This window comes from Copadichromis virginalis, linkage group LG1, assembly GCF_057382275.1.
Source record: "Copadichromis virginalis isolate Kocher_CV1m ecotype Utaka linkage group LG1, C_Virginalis_male_GT1.1, whole genome shotgun sequence".
In the NCBI taxonomy this organism is placed as follows: domain Eukaryota; kingdom Metazoa; phylum Chordata; class Actinopteri; order Cichliformes; family Cichlidae; genus Copadichromis; species Copadichromis virginalis.
In genome coordinates, this window is record NC_140618.1 from 8,007,460 (window position 1) to 8,023,860 (window position 16,401).

General features: G+C 40.1%; 1 protein-coding gene across 1 annotated transcript; it reads left to right on the forward strand.

Annotated features, from left to right (window-relative positions):
* Window positions 1-419: 419 nt before the first annotated feature.
* sv2ba (synaptic vesicle glycoprotein 2Ba) lies at window positions 420-14,491 on the forward strand. Its single transcript, XM_085442185.1, has 12 exons — window positions 420-1,127; window positions 5,226-5,406; window positions 7,089-7,240; window positions 8,519-8,652; window positions 9,136-9,225; window positions 10,408-10,521; window positions 10,652-10,740; window positions 10,874-11,038; window positions 11,133-11,266; window positions 11,363-11,563; window positions 11,662-11,821; window positions 13,101-14,491. Exons 1-12 carry the CDS (start codon window positions 650-652, stop codon window positions 13,282-13,284), a joined length of 2,082 nt encoding a protein of 693 aa, XP_085298311.1. The 5' UTR covers window positions 420-649; the 3' UTR covers window positions 13,285-14,491.
* Window positions 14,492-16,401: the final 1,910 nt, after the last annotated feature.

Below are 16,401 nucleotides of genomic sequence, written 5' to 3' on the forward strand. Positions count from 1 at the left end.
GATAGGATTTTAGTTCACAAGCAAGTTTTTTAAAAGTTGGAAAAATAAAAAGGAAATCAACTCAAAATCTGTTTTAATAGATGCAATAAATACAAAATCAACTCAAAATCTGTTTTAATAGATGCAATAAATACAATACAAAGATAAAAACAGGTTTAAAAATCTTTCAAAAATTAACACGTTTAATCAAAGTTTAACCATTAAATCTTATTCTAGTACTTTCCCCGATACTTTTATAGAATTTTGATGTAAGTTTTATAAAATGATTGTTTGGAAGTCCGTTGAGACATTACCTGTTACCTGCCCAAAGGGCACCGTTGCATAGCAATGGCTTTTCCTCTACAAGTGATGTGGGGCTAACAGACAATATGTAATGTGTGGTGTTCATTGTTTTTCAGGTTCAGCATGCAGCACTTTACGTATCACGGAAGGTAACAGTCTTTCAGCATACTTGTTGAGGCCTTAAACCTGAGACTTAACTACAGAAGACCTGCAGTTTTCTTCTGACACCAGGAGACTGCAGCTACACGAGAGCAGCTCACGGCTTCTTGGGAGGATTATGCCATTATAGCTGACAACTTGAGCTTCCTCAGCACACGACGGCTCCGAGACAAAGTCACTCCTGCTCTCCTTACATGCAGCAGGAACCATGGATGACCCCTATCACAACAATGTAAACCAGCAGATGACCGAAGGTGGAGATTACACCTACACCCAAGATGGTGGAGGTCAAGACGGCTACCCTTATCAGACGGACTACCCTCCACAGGATGAGGATGCTGCTAGTGATGCCACTGAAGGGGCAGATGAGGATGATCAGATGTATGAGGGGGAGTACCAAGGCATCCCGCACCCCGACGAGATCAAGGAGGCACGACGGGCAGCTCGAGTGGAGGCCAGGAGGAAAGCCCGGATGGCTGCCCAGCAGGAAGAGGAAGAGGAAAGCCTGCCAGAGCAATACGAGACCATCATGGAGGACTGTGGCTATGGACGCTTCCAGTGGATGCTCTTCTTTGTGCTGGGCTTGGCGCTAATGGCTGATGGCGTGGATGGTTTCATGGTGGGCTTTGTCCTGCCCAGTGCTGAAAAGGACATGTGCATATCTAACGCTGACAAAGGATTACTGGGTGAGTTTAACTGAATTTCAATTAAATTTTATGCAGATCAAGGGTTGTTTAGAGCCAAATCAAATCAACAGTTGGGTCAAGGTAATATAAGTAATGTTGACGTTGTTAAATGAGAAAAATTAAGGTCACAAATGTGAGATATAGTGAATATTAAGTGTATCCGCTCACTTTCTGAGCCACTGATGATTAAGAATTGTTTTTAAAAACTGCAGTAATTTGCTGACTCGCCTTTTGGGACAGTGTTTCAGGTACAAAATATCTGGATAGTGGATAACACTGATCTTATCCAAATGTCCGTCAGTGTGGAATTCAACAACTGCAGCTAAATTTGATCAATGACAACAAATGCAAAGACCTGTTTATCTTTTTTGTACACAGCTGTTTTATCTGCATGGCAACCAGAGTATGTTAACTTTCAGCATAAAAAAAATCTTGTTCCTTCTTGACAGTTTATCTATATTGTTTAATATGATAATGATAATATGATAAATATCCTCATTAGAGATCACAGTCATGTTCACAGATTTTCAGTTGGTCAGAAAATGTAACTTTTACCCATATGAAAGGCCCGGAGAGGCCTATAATTCATCCAAAAGATGGCATACTCATAGCATTCTGTCCAATAGTTGCCATAATTCTCAACTTCACGAGGCTAAAAAAATATCAAGACATCCCTAAAGTCAGTAGAGTTAAATCTATTTAAAAAATCAATTCAACAGTATGTCAGTTTGAACAGACTACTGACAAACTACTCCCTCTGCCATTATTTATCATATGGCTAGCATGACAAACATAAATTATATGTAGAGACATAAAAACCTGCAAGACTACCTAATTACAGTCATCTGTCGAAGAGTTTCAGTCTTTACCCAGGGAGGAGGATCTCATCAGTGAAATGATCTGTTGTTGTGCTTGGCTGGAACAAAATCCCGCATATGCTTGGCTCTTGACGGCACATGGCTGCAGCCCACTGCTTCAGATAAAAATATTCCCCAGTCGCTGGAGCAAATTAGGGGGAAAAGGCTTGGATCTTTCTGGGCAAATGCAAAAATAAAGAACATAATGAACATTGTGTGTCCTAATGGAGTTTGGGTCCACTGTGAGCAACCAGATTAGCTTCACTGAGCCTTGGCAGTGGTCCTCCATGTGTCTGGGAGTTGGCTTGAGGGTGCCAACAGATATATTTTAATTATTTAGTTATCTTTAGGACTGAAATTTGTATGCAGCGTGGACTTATCGGGAGATTTACCTTGAAAACGTCAGTTCCTCACTTTCTGTGCAGACAACTGAACTGCAAATTAAAGCCTTTCACCTTATTTCCCAGACCTCGTGTGTAGCCAGGCGATGTGGCAGATTGCACATCGCTCATTTCATCTTAACAACAGGCTCCTGGGATGAAGCATTGCGAGAGATTGATGAGGAACCCGGTGGTGATTGCATTCGGTGTGTGTTCCCAGGCTAATATGGAGCATGTTGCAGCAGTCAGAGATCCTGGCGGCCTGCGGAGCTGGTGCAGAGCTGTCAGATATGCTTCAGGCCTCTGACAGGCTGCGGTAGCAGGAGGAAGGCCTGGCGAAAATGAAATCACAGCGTCTGTTTGCGCAGAATGGGGGCAGAGAGCTGATCATTGGTTGAGAATATGAAGTAGATCTGCAGAATGATCCTGTCTGATTCATGCTCATGCTCTGTCCACTAGACACACAGGAACAGAAATTACTTTAATCGTAACCTTAGTCCTGGAAAGCAGACAGACTCCCAAAGCTTTTGTTAAACACAGGAGGGTTAGCACACTTACCTTTAATGACAGTTATATTGTTTAATCTGCAGGGTGAAGTGTTCAGTAGAGGAAGACACAGTGGTGGACACAAACAAAAGGAACCTACACCTGACTGATGATATCAGAAATTCTGCTCAGATTTAATCTCAACCCAAGCTGCTATACTTGATCCACAGCTACTGCGTACGTAGATAATTTTATGATACCTGCCAGATTGTCTTTGGTGCTTCATGTCTATTACTGAAATGTTTTGGCAGACTGGGAGAAATCACGCTAATCGTTCAAAATGTCAAGGCCTGTGATGCTCAGAATTCGAATTTTCACATGTTTCTAGAGATTTCTGAAAACAGCAGCTTCACTGCCCATTCAGAGCCTTCAGTTCTTATTTTCTTTTTTATCTCACAGATTCAGTAGTTTCTAATTTAGTTTTAGCAGGAAAACTTTGCTAATGTACTCAACAATGTTGAATAACTACTGCCCTAACACATTATACATTTTTCTTAAAACATAAATTCAAATACTTTCAGAAAAGTTGGAAAAGTATTCAACCATGGACACAGTCGATTAAGGAAAAATGAAGACGCTAATGCTAGTTTTTTAAATTTAGTTTGGTTATCTTAACAACAGTTACACTTTTAATTGAAGTAACAATGTATATGAAAACTCATTTGTGATAAATGTGTTTTAAAAAGTGAGGCATTTAAACATAGTAAACAACCTAAAGTAGCTGAGCCAGAAGCTAACAATTAAAATAACTTCCATCCTTTAGTTTGGTCCCTGTGTGAGATGGCAGCAACGATCAACATTTTCACTTAAAGGCTTTTCAGTGATTTGAAACCATTTTGTGTTGGGTCTAATGTTGGGTATTTATAAAAGATGATATTCTCTTAAACAAAGTGACTCCCATGCAGGGATAGACCCACTTGTTTCACAAGTGCTGACGTTTGCTTCCCAGTTTTCAAGGGACTCATGGATTAGTAAGTTAACAAATGATCAAATATCATAAAATCACAAAGAAAAACTGCACTGATTCATGAAAGTAGGTAGCAAAAATGTGGATCATTCACCTGGTTAGAAAAATGCATCGATTTAACAGTTGAAATAGTCACAAATGTGCTATCTCGGAAGTGGGCTTAATTCATTTTATTTGGAAATTAATTTATACAGCATCTATTAACGTTCAAGAGCATGGAGTCTCTTTTACTATATATTTTGTATCTCTGGCATCTTTTGCAGCTGTATTTTGTTCTGTGCCTACAGTTGTGATAAAAGCACTTCAGCACAGTGCTTTCACTTTTAATACAGGAAGGAAAAGATAAATTCTCCCTTTTCCTCCAGGGACTAAGTGTCTTCACTGTATTCAAGGACACTTTTGCAAGCTTGTTGCTGCCAGGACAGATCCTAGGCCTCCATGTGAAAGATGGGATTTCTAAATGCAAGGCCATCCTGTTAATTTATCCTTGCAGATATCTGAGGCGTACACATTTCCTTAAGCAACTATTTGGCCAGCATATTAGATGGTATGATAGCTTTTACTCTTCTTTCCCCTGTGCAGTCTCGAGTTGAATGGGATATGCAACTTGGCGTGTGGAGCATCAGAGCATTTGGGTAGTCTAGTAATCCACGGGGAAGGTGCACACTATGGCTCCACGTGCTGTTAAGCTGCTTAGTTCCTCTGTAGTTATGGCTGTGTAGTAAAAACACAGACTAGGCAGGAAGTATGCATTGTTCTAGTGGTTTAAACAACACGCTGAAGAAGATAGCTGAGGCTGTAGATTTGAGTCCCTAAACAGCTAAGACAGGAGAGCTTGTTTCTCTCTCCAGAGACATTAAAATGAAAAATGGAGTATGCTCTTGTGTGGAGCTGTGGAACAGCTTCAGAACAAGAAGAAATGGCAGGCTGGACCACCTGCCTGCTGCATGCTGACAGATTCCAGACCGGCCTGACTCAGAGTGGGAGTCTGCAGTGATAAAGCATGTAATCAAAGAAACAATAAAATGTCAGAGAAAGCCCAAATAACAGAAAACTGAAAGCAGGTTTTAAAATATGGAAGGTGAGTGTTGTAGAAGCGGAACGCTCTTCCTGGGAAATTATTGTGACCTTTATTTCTTTGTCTCAAATGTAAGAATGTGTCACACTGAAACACTGTGACGATTTCTCTTCTTCCTACTTCATACAAGGGTAAAGGGAGCCCCCTTGTGTTTGACTTGAGTTTTAAAAGTGAAGCGTTTGTTTATGTGTGGATGTGTGAATCTGTAAAGGTCACATTTCAAGTTAACCAGGTTCCCAAGTGATTAAATATGTGCGTGTGTATTTGCAGGTCTCCTGGTGTATGTGGCCATGATGGTGGGTGCACTGGTGTGGGGTGGTCTGTGTGATAAAATGGGGAGGAGGAAGTGTCTGATCTACGTCCTGACCATCGACCTGGTCTTCTCCTTCCTGTCCTGCTTCGCTCAGGGCTACGGCTTCTTCCTCTTCTTGAGGTTCTGCTCCGGCTTTGGGTGAGACACTGACTTAGCCAAATTTACATTTACATTACTTGAACAAAGAAAAAAACATCCACAGGCTTTTGTCAGACTGACTGACCTTTTCTATAAATAAGTTAGTAGAAAGAGATTTCAAAATAATACCCCTGACATTTAAAGAAAAAAAATGTACCTGGTAGAACTAACATAAAAAAAAACTGTGGTCTGTGGTACATTTAGTCAGACTGCTCAGAAGAAAGTAACTGATATGCATGTTAAAACATTGCATGTTCTATTGTATCTAACCTATTATGCTTCTTAGTGCTTTAATAATGGAGTGTTTTAATTTGGTGGGCTATATTAGACATTTCAGACTGCTAAATTAGTTTAATTGGTATTCTAAAAGAAAAACTGACCCAGTGTTTGAGTCTAATTGGTGTTTACTGTGTTGGGCAGTTTGACATCAGTTCTTTACTACTATGCAAGGTCCTCCAACTACATGAGGAAGTGTAAAGCAAAAACTGTTGTTTAAGCCATTTAACAATTGCAGGAGAGAGCCAGGAAGATTACAGTAAAGTAGGGGTCTTGTAGTACCTTCTACTCTGCATGCTATCATGTGCAGCCTGCTGGCACATGTCACGAGAACACACTGTTAACACCACCTCAAAGACTGCATGCTGCACACGAGGAGATTTCTGCTTATTTACTTCAACAGAGCATTTCTTTATTACACTAATTAAAACAAGTAAAGAGTGCTGTTTGATTGTTCTTATTTTCAGCTTTATTGCTCAGTTCCTGCTGTTGCCAGCACCTTACGGTGAAGCTATTGGTGCGCACTGATTGATTTTGCAACTTTCAAAGACACATTTATTTTGATAATGGTTCCAGCCAGATCTGCAATATTGATGTTTGAGCTTGTTGTTCAGCAAGAAAATACAAGGTCACCGAAATAAACTGTTCTGCTGTCACTGATTCGCGGTGATAATGAGTCCCACGTTAGTCATTAACACTCACATTTGAAGAAAAACTATGTGCATTTTTCTGGCATGCTAACAGGAGGCTGACTGCACATCCCTGTATGAAAAGATTTGCTACAGTCATAAAAAAGAGAGGAATCTTCAAAAATGCCAATAATCCTTGAAGTCATTTTAAACCTACAGATGTGATAATCTGATTTTTTTTTCCCACAGTTCAAAAAATGTTTCAATGTCCCACAAAGTATGTAAAAGATCTGAGAAATGGAAACGGCATTGGCCAAAACGATCAAATATCCCTGCTGATGCCGTTATTAAACTGTGACCATCGCCAGCATTGAAACTTCCTTATCGCAAGGCTCCAGAATTAAATCAATAATCACCCTCATGATAGGAACCAAAATCTTGACTTAACTCGTGCCTGTTCAATAAAATGAGCTCTAAAAAATCTATCAAATATTCTATCAATGCCAGTAATTCTGTCATTATATAACAAAATGTTTTTAATCACGAGTGTTTGAAGCTTGCATCATCATGACTTTTAGATAAGAATTTTCCATTTCCAGTTAGGGTTTGGCCTTAATTTTTCATTTAAAATGCAAATGTGTGACAAGTTGTCTTTAAAGCAAATTTGACGAACATCCAAAGGAATAGGATGTCCTAAAATATGGACAAAATCACATCAAAATCAAAAACATCTGTGTAAGATTACACTCATTTTATGTTTTATGATCCCTCCTCCAGAATTGGTGGCTCCATTCCAATTGTGTACACCTACTTTACTGAGTTCCTGCAGATGGATAAACGTGGAGAACATCTGAGCTGGCTCTGCATGTTCTGGATGTTTGGAGGCCTGTACGCCTCCTTCACCGCCTGGGGAATCATCCCTCATTATGGTAACGCACAAACTCTGATAAACAGACAAACACATGTAGAGTATTGAAACATATAAGATGAATAATTGAGACCCCCACAAATGGAGTCTGTAATAACAGTGTCCTCTGTTAGTCTCTCACGGCTGTCAGTTCAAATGCCTCGTGCATTAATGTTTGCACAAGTTTGCAAATTTAAACGTTTGCCTTCTAAAAATATTACATTTAATAACGTAGTATAGTGACGATACCCCAATTTTGGTATGTGATACCAAATGCAGTATTAGCAATTCGTAATGTGTTCGTAGGGAGAACAGCATTACTATTTCAGTTTTAATCAGTGGCTGAGACCATTACTTGCTGAACAGAAGCTGATGTCTTAATCTTTTCTGCCATATGGGAAGTCACTGCAGTCCAAAATGTCACATTTTTTTGCCTCTTACTCCCATTTGCCCAAAATTCTTGAAATGCTACTGAAGTTAATCTCTTTGCTTAATAATCGTGTTCATAAGATTACAATAAAATTTATTTGATTAAAATGTGTTCATGTGTGACAGTAAAGAGAAATGACGACGACAAAAAAATAGTTACTGAATGTAATTTCTGGAGGCAATTTATCTGAAGTTCAACAGCAATTTGACACCTCATACACTCGCCTTTTAACTTTTATGTCTATGAACACCATCCTGCACCATCCTGCCCCACATACCCTCTATTCACAAAAGTACTGGGCCATTACACTTAGAGGAGCTGCCACAAAGCCCCTAGTACACTGTTTCTGTGCTGCTGTTTATGCCAGAGGAGGATTTGAACTCTGAAGATCTTTGCTTACTATCCATCCTTGATTCTCTATTAGTAAATGTCATCTAATCATGTTTGAGAATGTAGCTCTTGCTCTTGAAAATTGTGTGTAGCCCGCCCTTGGCTCCTCCCTTGCTTTTTGTTGGAATTTTTCTCATAGTGGGAACATTTTGCTTCTTCTCTTTCTTTCTCAGTCTGCATAATGTGGTGAAATGTATTGAATAACTCATTAATATGGCTTATCTGGAACCTTATCTAATCAGTTATGTTCTGAATTAATTATTCACAATAAAACCAAACATACCGCCAGCATCCAGTTTGAAAAAGATTCCCAAACAGCCTCACAGTTGGCTACTTGTAATTGACTTTTGATGACTCAAATGTAAACAACTCAAGAAAAAAAATTGCAACACACTAATTCTGTGATTTCATAATTAAAGCATTCCAGAAAACAAGGTTTGTGGAAATATTAACGTGTTCTTCACTGGGTGGTTTTTGCAGGTTGGGGTTTTGCCATCGGTACACATCTTCAGATGCACAGCTGGAGACTGTTTATCCTGGTGTGTCTCTTTCCTGCACTGGCCGCACTCATCGGACTCGTGTTCATGCCGGAGAGCCCGAGATTCCTCCTGGAGGTCAGATACTGGAACCAGTGTAGCCAGTTTGTAGTAATAATATTGATTGTCAGGATTATGCATCCAGCTGTGATTGGTTAAGAATGTTGAGTCATCACCACACCAACATCCCACTGCTGTGCAAAGGTAGCGATGAGCTGCTAAGACAGCACCAGAACACCACCCACCCCTGTTTCTCATCCTGGACAATATCAGGGCTTTAACCACATGTGGTATTGTATTTGTATGCTACTGCTGCACCACAAGTTATCACACATTACCCCTTCTAATAAGAGGCAGACCTAATGGGAACATTCATCTGGCTGCAGTGCTGGTGGGAAAGTTTAAGCGCTCAAACCAAAACCCATGATTAAAAGAGTCACTCTTATATATAGTGCACTTTATAATTTCAGCTACACATTGGAAAACCCTGAGAGGTTTCACAGGGTGCTCTTTAAACTTGTTTAAATAGATATTTATATGTTTGTACGTGTGGTTTTTCAGAATGCACGACATGATGAGGCGTGGATGATCCTGCGACAAGTTCATGACACCAACTGGAAAGCCAAGGGGGAGCCAGAGAGAGTTTTCACTGTAAGCCCTCATTTACACTCATGTTTGGCTCAGTCAGTTGACAGAAAAGTTATCTACTTATTAACAAAATAAAATAAATGTAGCTCCAATCTCCCTGCATTTGTGCAGGTGATATCTCTTTGTAATTTATGTAAATACCTTAGAGTTAGTCTTACATCTCTTCGTCCATCTATTCATTGTCTGCTGCCTATCTTGGTCCAAGGGCAGCAGTCTAAGCAGAGATTCCCAGACCTCCCTTTCCCTAGCAGCCTCCTCCAATTCTTCTAGTGGGACACCAAAGGGTTCCCAAGCAAGCTAAGGAACATAATCTCTCCAGCATGTTCTGAGCCTGCCCTGGGGCTTGCTGCTCAGCAGGAACATTTTTGTCCAGTTGCACGTGCCAGCTGGACAAGCCCAAAATAACTCATCCAGGAAGTGCCTGTGTGGATAGGGTGGCAGTCAGAGGGAGAGGCCTTGGTGAAATGAAGCTGAAGACGGTTCTTGGGCTCTTGAGTGTGCAATAAAGTAAAAATCATTGAGGAGAAATCATTTGAAAGAATCCAAAAATAATAATTTATTGAACCAAAGAGTTGACCATTCAGCAACTCCAATGAACTAACATAACAGGACCTACAACTCTAGACACTGGTGGTGATGGACTTGAAGATTTGATTGAGGTTCTCTGTGCAACTAGGATGAGGTGGAGATGGGGGCGAATTGGGTTGGACAAATGAGAGTCTGAAATTCAGAATAACTGAAAGGAACACATGCATGTAAGAAATTAACTAATTAGACTAGAGTAATTATGAAGATGCTTCATAACAAAACCAAAAAAACAACATAAATCCCAGAGCCCCATCTGTTAACATACTGATGAAATGTTATTCACAAGTCCTGATAATCATTTGTTTTTATTAATTAATCTGGTTAGGAAACTTTGATCAAAATTTCCAATGTTTGTTTGTCTGTGTGCAACACTCATTACCATGAATATCCCCGACAGGTTTTTTTGTTTGTTTTATTGTTTCAACTCAAGGATCTAACACAAAAACATTTTTTAAAAACTCGATCATATATTAATTTACATGTTTTCTGCTTAAGTTAAAGTTTTATTTATTTTTAATGTTTTTTTTATGTCACACTTGTGTCATCTGTAATTGTACATGAAAAAAAATATCAAAAAAACTTGATGCCTTTGTCAAGGTAACCAACATCAAGACTCCACAAACTCAGGAGGATGAGTTCATAGAGATCCAGAGTGAGACTGGGACTGCCTTCCAGCGCTGGACTGTCAGAAAAATGACCATGCTGCAACAGGTCTGCAACACTTTACAGTAAAATAAAACAGAATTAAAAAAAAATAGACAATTTTTTGCTTTGCTTCTTTTTTAATGCAGACCTTGCATGTCAAGTTTGATTGTCTGTCGGTCTCTTTCTCCTTCCTTAGGTGATGGCCAATATCATGTCTCTATCAGCGCCAGAGCTCCGACTACAAGGCCTCCTTCTGGTTATTGTCTGGTTCTGTTTGGCCTTCAGGTAGATCTACATTGAAAGCTGAGGTCAAAACAGACCTGTGCTTTCATCTACAGAAAAAAATTAAAATTTTCTATCTCAGGCGAATCATTTTAGTTTTCTCCACTCATGCTTCCAATCCTTCTGTGTGTATCAGCTATCACGGGCTTGGAGTGTGGTTTCCTGATATGATCAAGTACATGCAGTATGAGGAGTACGAGTCCAAAGTCCGAATATTCCATCGAGAACGTGTGGAGCGTTTCCACTTTAACTTCTCTCTGGTCAACCAGATCCACCGTGAGGGGGAGTACATCCATGACAAGTACATTTCCGTAACACCTAATGTTATAAATTTTTTCTCAGTTTCACAGTTTCGTTTGTTTGTGCTACTGCTTCATGTCATTATTTTCATTTAGGTTCGCCAACATTGAAATCAAGTCGGTCAAGTTTGAGAGTTCTCTGTTTGAAAACTGCTACTTTGAGGATATCAAATCCACCAACACCTTCTTTGAGAACTGCACTATTAAAAACACCGTCTTCTATAACACAGGTACCAGACCAGACTGCACTGAAACTGTACAATTAGCTAAAGCAATAGGTTTCTCCTGTAAGCACTTTTTACAGTCTAACCCTCTGTACTCTTCAGATCTCTGGCAGGACAAGTTCAAGAACTGTCGAATGGAAAATGCCACCTTTCTCCACCCGAAGAAAGGCTGCCATCTGAACTTTCAGGAGGAGAATGACATCGTCATCTACATGGTCAGCTTCCTGGGCAGTTTGGCTGTCTTGCCTGGGAACATCATCTCAGCGTTGTTCATGGACAAGATAGGAAGGATCCGCATAATAGGTGACCTCAGGAGAGAGCAGCACAGGAACGATGAGCTTACGTAGCCAAATATTCAGTCAAATATTTGTCAGTATGTCCTCATTTATTTGTCTTTCTAGGTGGTTCTATGCTGGCGTCATCGGCCTGCACTTTCCTTCTGCTGTTAAGTTTCAGTCAAGGAGCTGTAATATGTTGGCAGTGTCTCTTTTATGGCGTCAGTGTGGCAGCCTGGAATGGACTAGAAGTAATTTCTGTGGAACTCTACCCGTCCTCTAAACGGTAATCTATCCCATTTTTACGTGTAATATGAGCTCCATTATAGTACAGATAAATTATTATGACTCTTCCAAAAGGGTAGGCCAAACCCACCGTTCAGTAAAGGCTAGAACAACAAATATGCAGCTGCATTTTAACCAAAAATAGCCTGGAATGCACTTCATGCCTTCTTTGTTCAGTAGTGACTCGTTAGCTTTAAATATATAATCTCCCCCCCTGCTGGTACTGCAGCTTAGGCATGCATGTCCATTTTATGCTTGGGAGAGGCAAAGTGTAACATCCACATCCAGTAAACCCGAAGACTTGTTGTTTCAAATGGAGTGAGATATTTACAACATATAAGAACTGTAACTAGTAAAGGCAGGACTTTAATGAGTAACTGAGTAATCACATCTGCCGGGGGAGAAAATGAAAAAATATGCAACCAGGAGCTTATATGTGAATTTAATGCCTGATATAAAGGGAGTTATTTTGCAGTTGATAACAAAATTATACATATTATATATAGAAAGGTAGCTGTTAGTACACCAATCTTAGCTGTGTTACTGTGGTTTGCTGAGGAATGAAAAACAGTATACCATTACTGCACAGCAACACACTGCAAATGTCAAAGTAGCTTAACTAAACTCAAAATGTGGCACCTGCCCTTAGAAATGATTGAAATAAGGAAAGCATACACCAGTGTGTACCACCGAGATGGAACGTGCCATCGCGCTAATGTGTAAAAATATATAAACCAATACAAAAATGACAAAGTAGCTTAACTAAAACCAGCTATTTCCTGAACAAATACATTGCACAAACTCGTGCATTATTCTTTGTGGCCTGCGCTCATAGCTGGCTCCCTAAATCATTTTCTCAGATATCTAAACTCTGACACCCCCTAGTTGCGCAAAAATGACTTGGATATTTCACAACATCGGTGACACAATGCTTGGTACACACAGGCGTTTTCGCTGTTCTTTCTGCTGATGCCTCATGTCCTATTGCCTGCATTCTGTTTTGTCTTCTGTGAGGCTCAAGCTTTCAGTTTGGCAGCTTTGTTCTTGGTTCCTAACATTGCAGGCAGTGCTTCGCACCTCACAGCACCTGTGAGGCATATTTGATGTTTTTTCCTGGCAGACAGAAGTGAACACCTTTGTGCAAAACAATGCCAGCGGAGAACAAATGATCTCAAACGTTAACCTGCATCCATGGCCAATTCGGTTCTCCACACATTCACTTCATTAGTAAATCAGCCAAGTTATGACTCTAACCCTTCTCTGTCTTTCTGACTCTGCAGAGGAACTGCGTTCGGCATCCTGAATGGCATCTGTAAGTTTGCGGCCATCATTGCCAGCTCTATCTTTGCCGCCTTCATCGGCATCACTAAGATCATCCCCATCTTCCTGGCCTTCGCCGCCCTCGTCTGTGGAGGCATGGTGGCTCTTAAACTGCCCGAAACCCGGGAGAAAATCCTCTCCTGAAAAGCCAAACTCCTGCAGCCTCTGGGCCCCAAACGCAGTCTAGCTATGGGTGAAGCCGCATATTCTGGGGAAAGTATCAGCTTTTTAAACTGAAACAGAAAGGTAATAAAGAAAGGCCACGTTGTGCTAGATGTGTGTCATGGTTATATGAGTAAAACTATTGAAAACCTGTCTGGTTGCCTATATAAACCTGTGGTTGCTTTCTGTTCTGTCTCTAAGTACCTCAGGCTGCCCAGCTTTTCTGTCACATTGAATAAAAAAACTAGTCTTTGTCTTCCCTCCATCTTTCTCCCAACCTGCGTTTGCACACATTGTAGTAACATTTGTGTTGTTTGAGGTTCGTGTAAAAGATTAATATGAGATGAAAATGTGTACTTGAAAGGTGTTGTAGTTCTTGTTACCATGTCGTGCTTTGATTTCATTCCCTCTCAGAGAAAGAGAAAGGACTCGTAGTGATAACTTGAAATGAATTAGAATCCTGTTGTATTCACCGCCGAGACTCAGCAGCAATATCACTGCAGGTGTTGTTATTCAGAGAAAACACCCATTTCACCCACACAGTCTTTGTTTATTCTGCGGTGTCCTGTGGTGTCTGTAGTCTTCTTTAGTTGTTGCTTGGTTTGTTTTCTGTAGACTTGAATCCAGATTCACCATTTTCAATAATGTAGAAGATTTTTTCTTTTAAATGAAATCCTCTCCCGTCCATTTCTCCCAGCGTATCCAACCAAAACAATTCTCCTTGTCTGTCGTCGTGTCCTCGACTCTGAGACGTTGTGTCTGTCCTCAGTGGTAGAGCTGTGTTTTGCTGGTGATAATGTAGAATCAGAGTCTTGTTTGTCACATCTTGCCATGACAAAGTGTAAGGAACTGTTTAATTTGTTTTTGTCTGTTTGTTTTTTTTTTAAAGAATGACTGTGAAAATAGATGTTTTGATATGATGCTCTCATTTTAACATACTGATGAAGAACTGATTTACAGAACTTGTTGCATATTATGTTTCAAGACTTCTAAAGAAGGTGTTACTTTTTTTTTTGGCACAACTGAGGTGTGTATGTGCGCGCGGCTGTTATCCACACATCTGTGAATTCACTGAATCACAACAGTCTTGAATACCAGTATTGTATTTGTGGTTGTACATATAGACCTGTGTATATTAGTTGTAACATAATAGCTGCATCATGACTTGAATAAAGCTGAGGGCTCATGATCTGGTTTCCTGGTTCATGAACACATGAAAAATGTCATACATTTTAAACTTTATGGAAAACTGTTAGTACCTGTTTTGTGTTGATTTAGAAGTCACTGACAGATGCATATAAAAGCAATGGAGGTGCTCTTCTTCTGGGGATTAAAATCTTTTCTATGTGATCCAATGACCCTCTAAGTACAGGTGTGATTGGCTCAAAGACACACCCCATCTGATTGTGGTCACCCACTGGTTTGTGGACTTGCATTTTTAATTTTGGAGCCAACAGTGACCATATTTAAAAGACAGGGTTGATTCCAAACCAGTAGATAGCTCAGCATAGCCATTGCGTGTCTTTGGATTCTGGGAGAAAGCCAGAAAACCTGGAGAGAATCCACACAAGCAGAGAGAACATGCAATCTACACACAGAAAGGCCCCGGTATGAATTCAAACCCATGACCTTACTGCTGTGAGGTGACAATGCTAACCATGGCAAAATAATAAATAAAAACTTGGAGACTTGTGCAAGACATGGACTGGTTCCCATAGTAGAGAAATAATGTAGGTTATGTGCTTCTTTACATGTCCTGCACATCTTCTGCATACAAGCTTCACCGTTTTATAATGAAACAGAATATTTATTTATGTTTTATTCAGACACAATGTGCATTTATCATCATCGCACTAAAGGGTTCACTTTTCACTGTTGTCCTGTTGCCAGAGGTTAATCTTAATCCTCAGTAAATACTGAGCTTCATTTTGATTCACCCTGCAGAAGTGTCCCAACTAATGTTACATCTCATTTGATTTAGTCACACAAAAACAAAGCAATAATCACAGGGGGGTTGTGTGTCAGCGCTATCAGTCTTATCTTAGTCTTGGCAAGAAAGCAAATAAGCGCATTTCTCAAAATGTTGAGCTTGTCCATTTGATATAATCTGACAATGTACAAAATACCCATAAGAAAACATTTGACAATAGTGTTTTGCTTGACAGATGAAGGTGTGCTTTCAGTGGGAGGTGCACTCTGAATATAAACTGTGACACAGTGATGAATACTGGCAGAACATTTAAAAATCTGTTAAGAGATAAGGAAGAAAGATACAATCAGCATAGCCTTCTTAAAAAAAATGTCATTTGAATTTATTTATTTGGTCATGTAAACACGACTAAAAAAAATGAGATTATATCTTGCTTATTTTTTAATGTAAGCATTTGTGACCTCTTCGTTCGATTGTTTTCTAGCAAATTGTTTTCTCCTTCAGGTACGATGACTGCGAAAGGGAGCGGAAAAAAATAGCTGTTCCCATGTCAGAGCCAGCTGTGTGATTGTGGGGAACTAGTAAAAACATGGCAGCACACAAGTGTGAGCAAGTGCCAGTAGTAGGAGGATGTGTTTACTCTGGCTAAGGTGTGAAAGACACTCTGCTGATGTGTCTACCAGGCTTATCAGAATGTCTCATGGCTGTAGAGGCCAGTGAAACGTTGTCTCTGAAGCTAATATTTAAATTTAATCTCGTACTGACTTTTGCGCAATTTGACCTATTTCTGCAGCCTGACAGCGTCTTCCTGCTTGGAGAAGAAGTTACCTGAGTCGTGTTGGCCAGCTGGATTCTTTGATGTTCTGTGAACGTCACTTTCTAACAACTAGATGAAATTTACTGTGCACCTCTGGCTGACCCCTCCGGTTCCAGCACTGTTTCACACCTAGGGTGTAAAATGTGCTCCGCTCACATGCCACCTCACCCACTGACACACACACACACACACACACACACACACACACACACACACACACACACACACACACACACACACACACACACACACACACACACACACACACACACACAGAATCTAACAAAATAGCTGTTATTGCCGCATGAATTTGGGACACATAGGACTAAAGTGATACTGCTTTTCACAACTT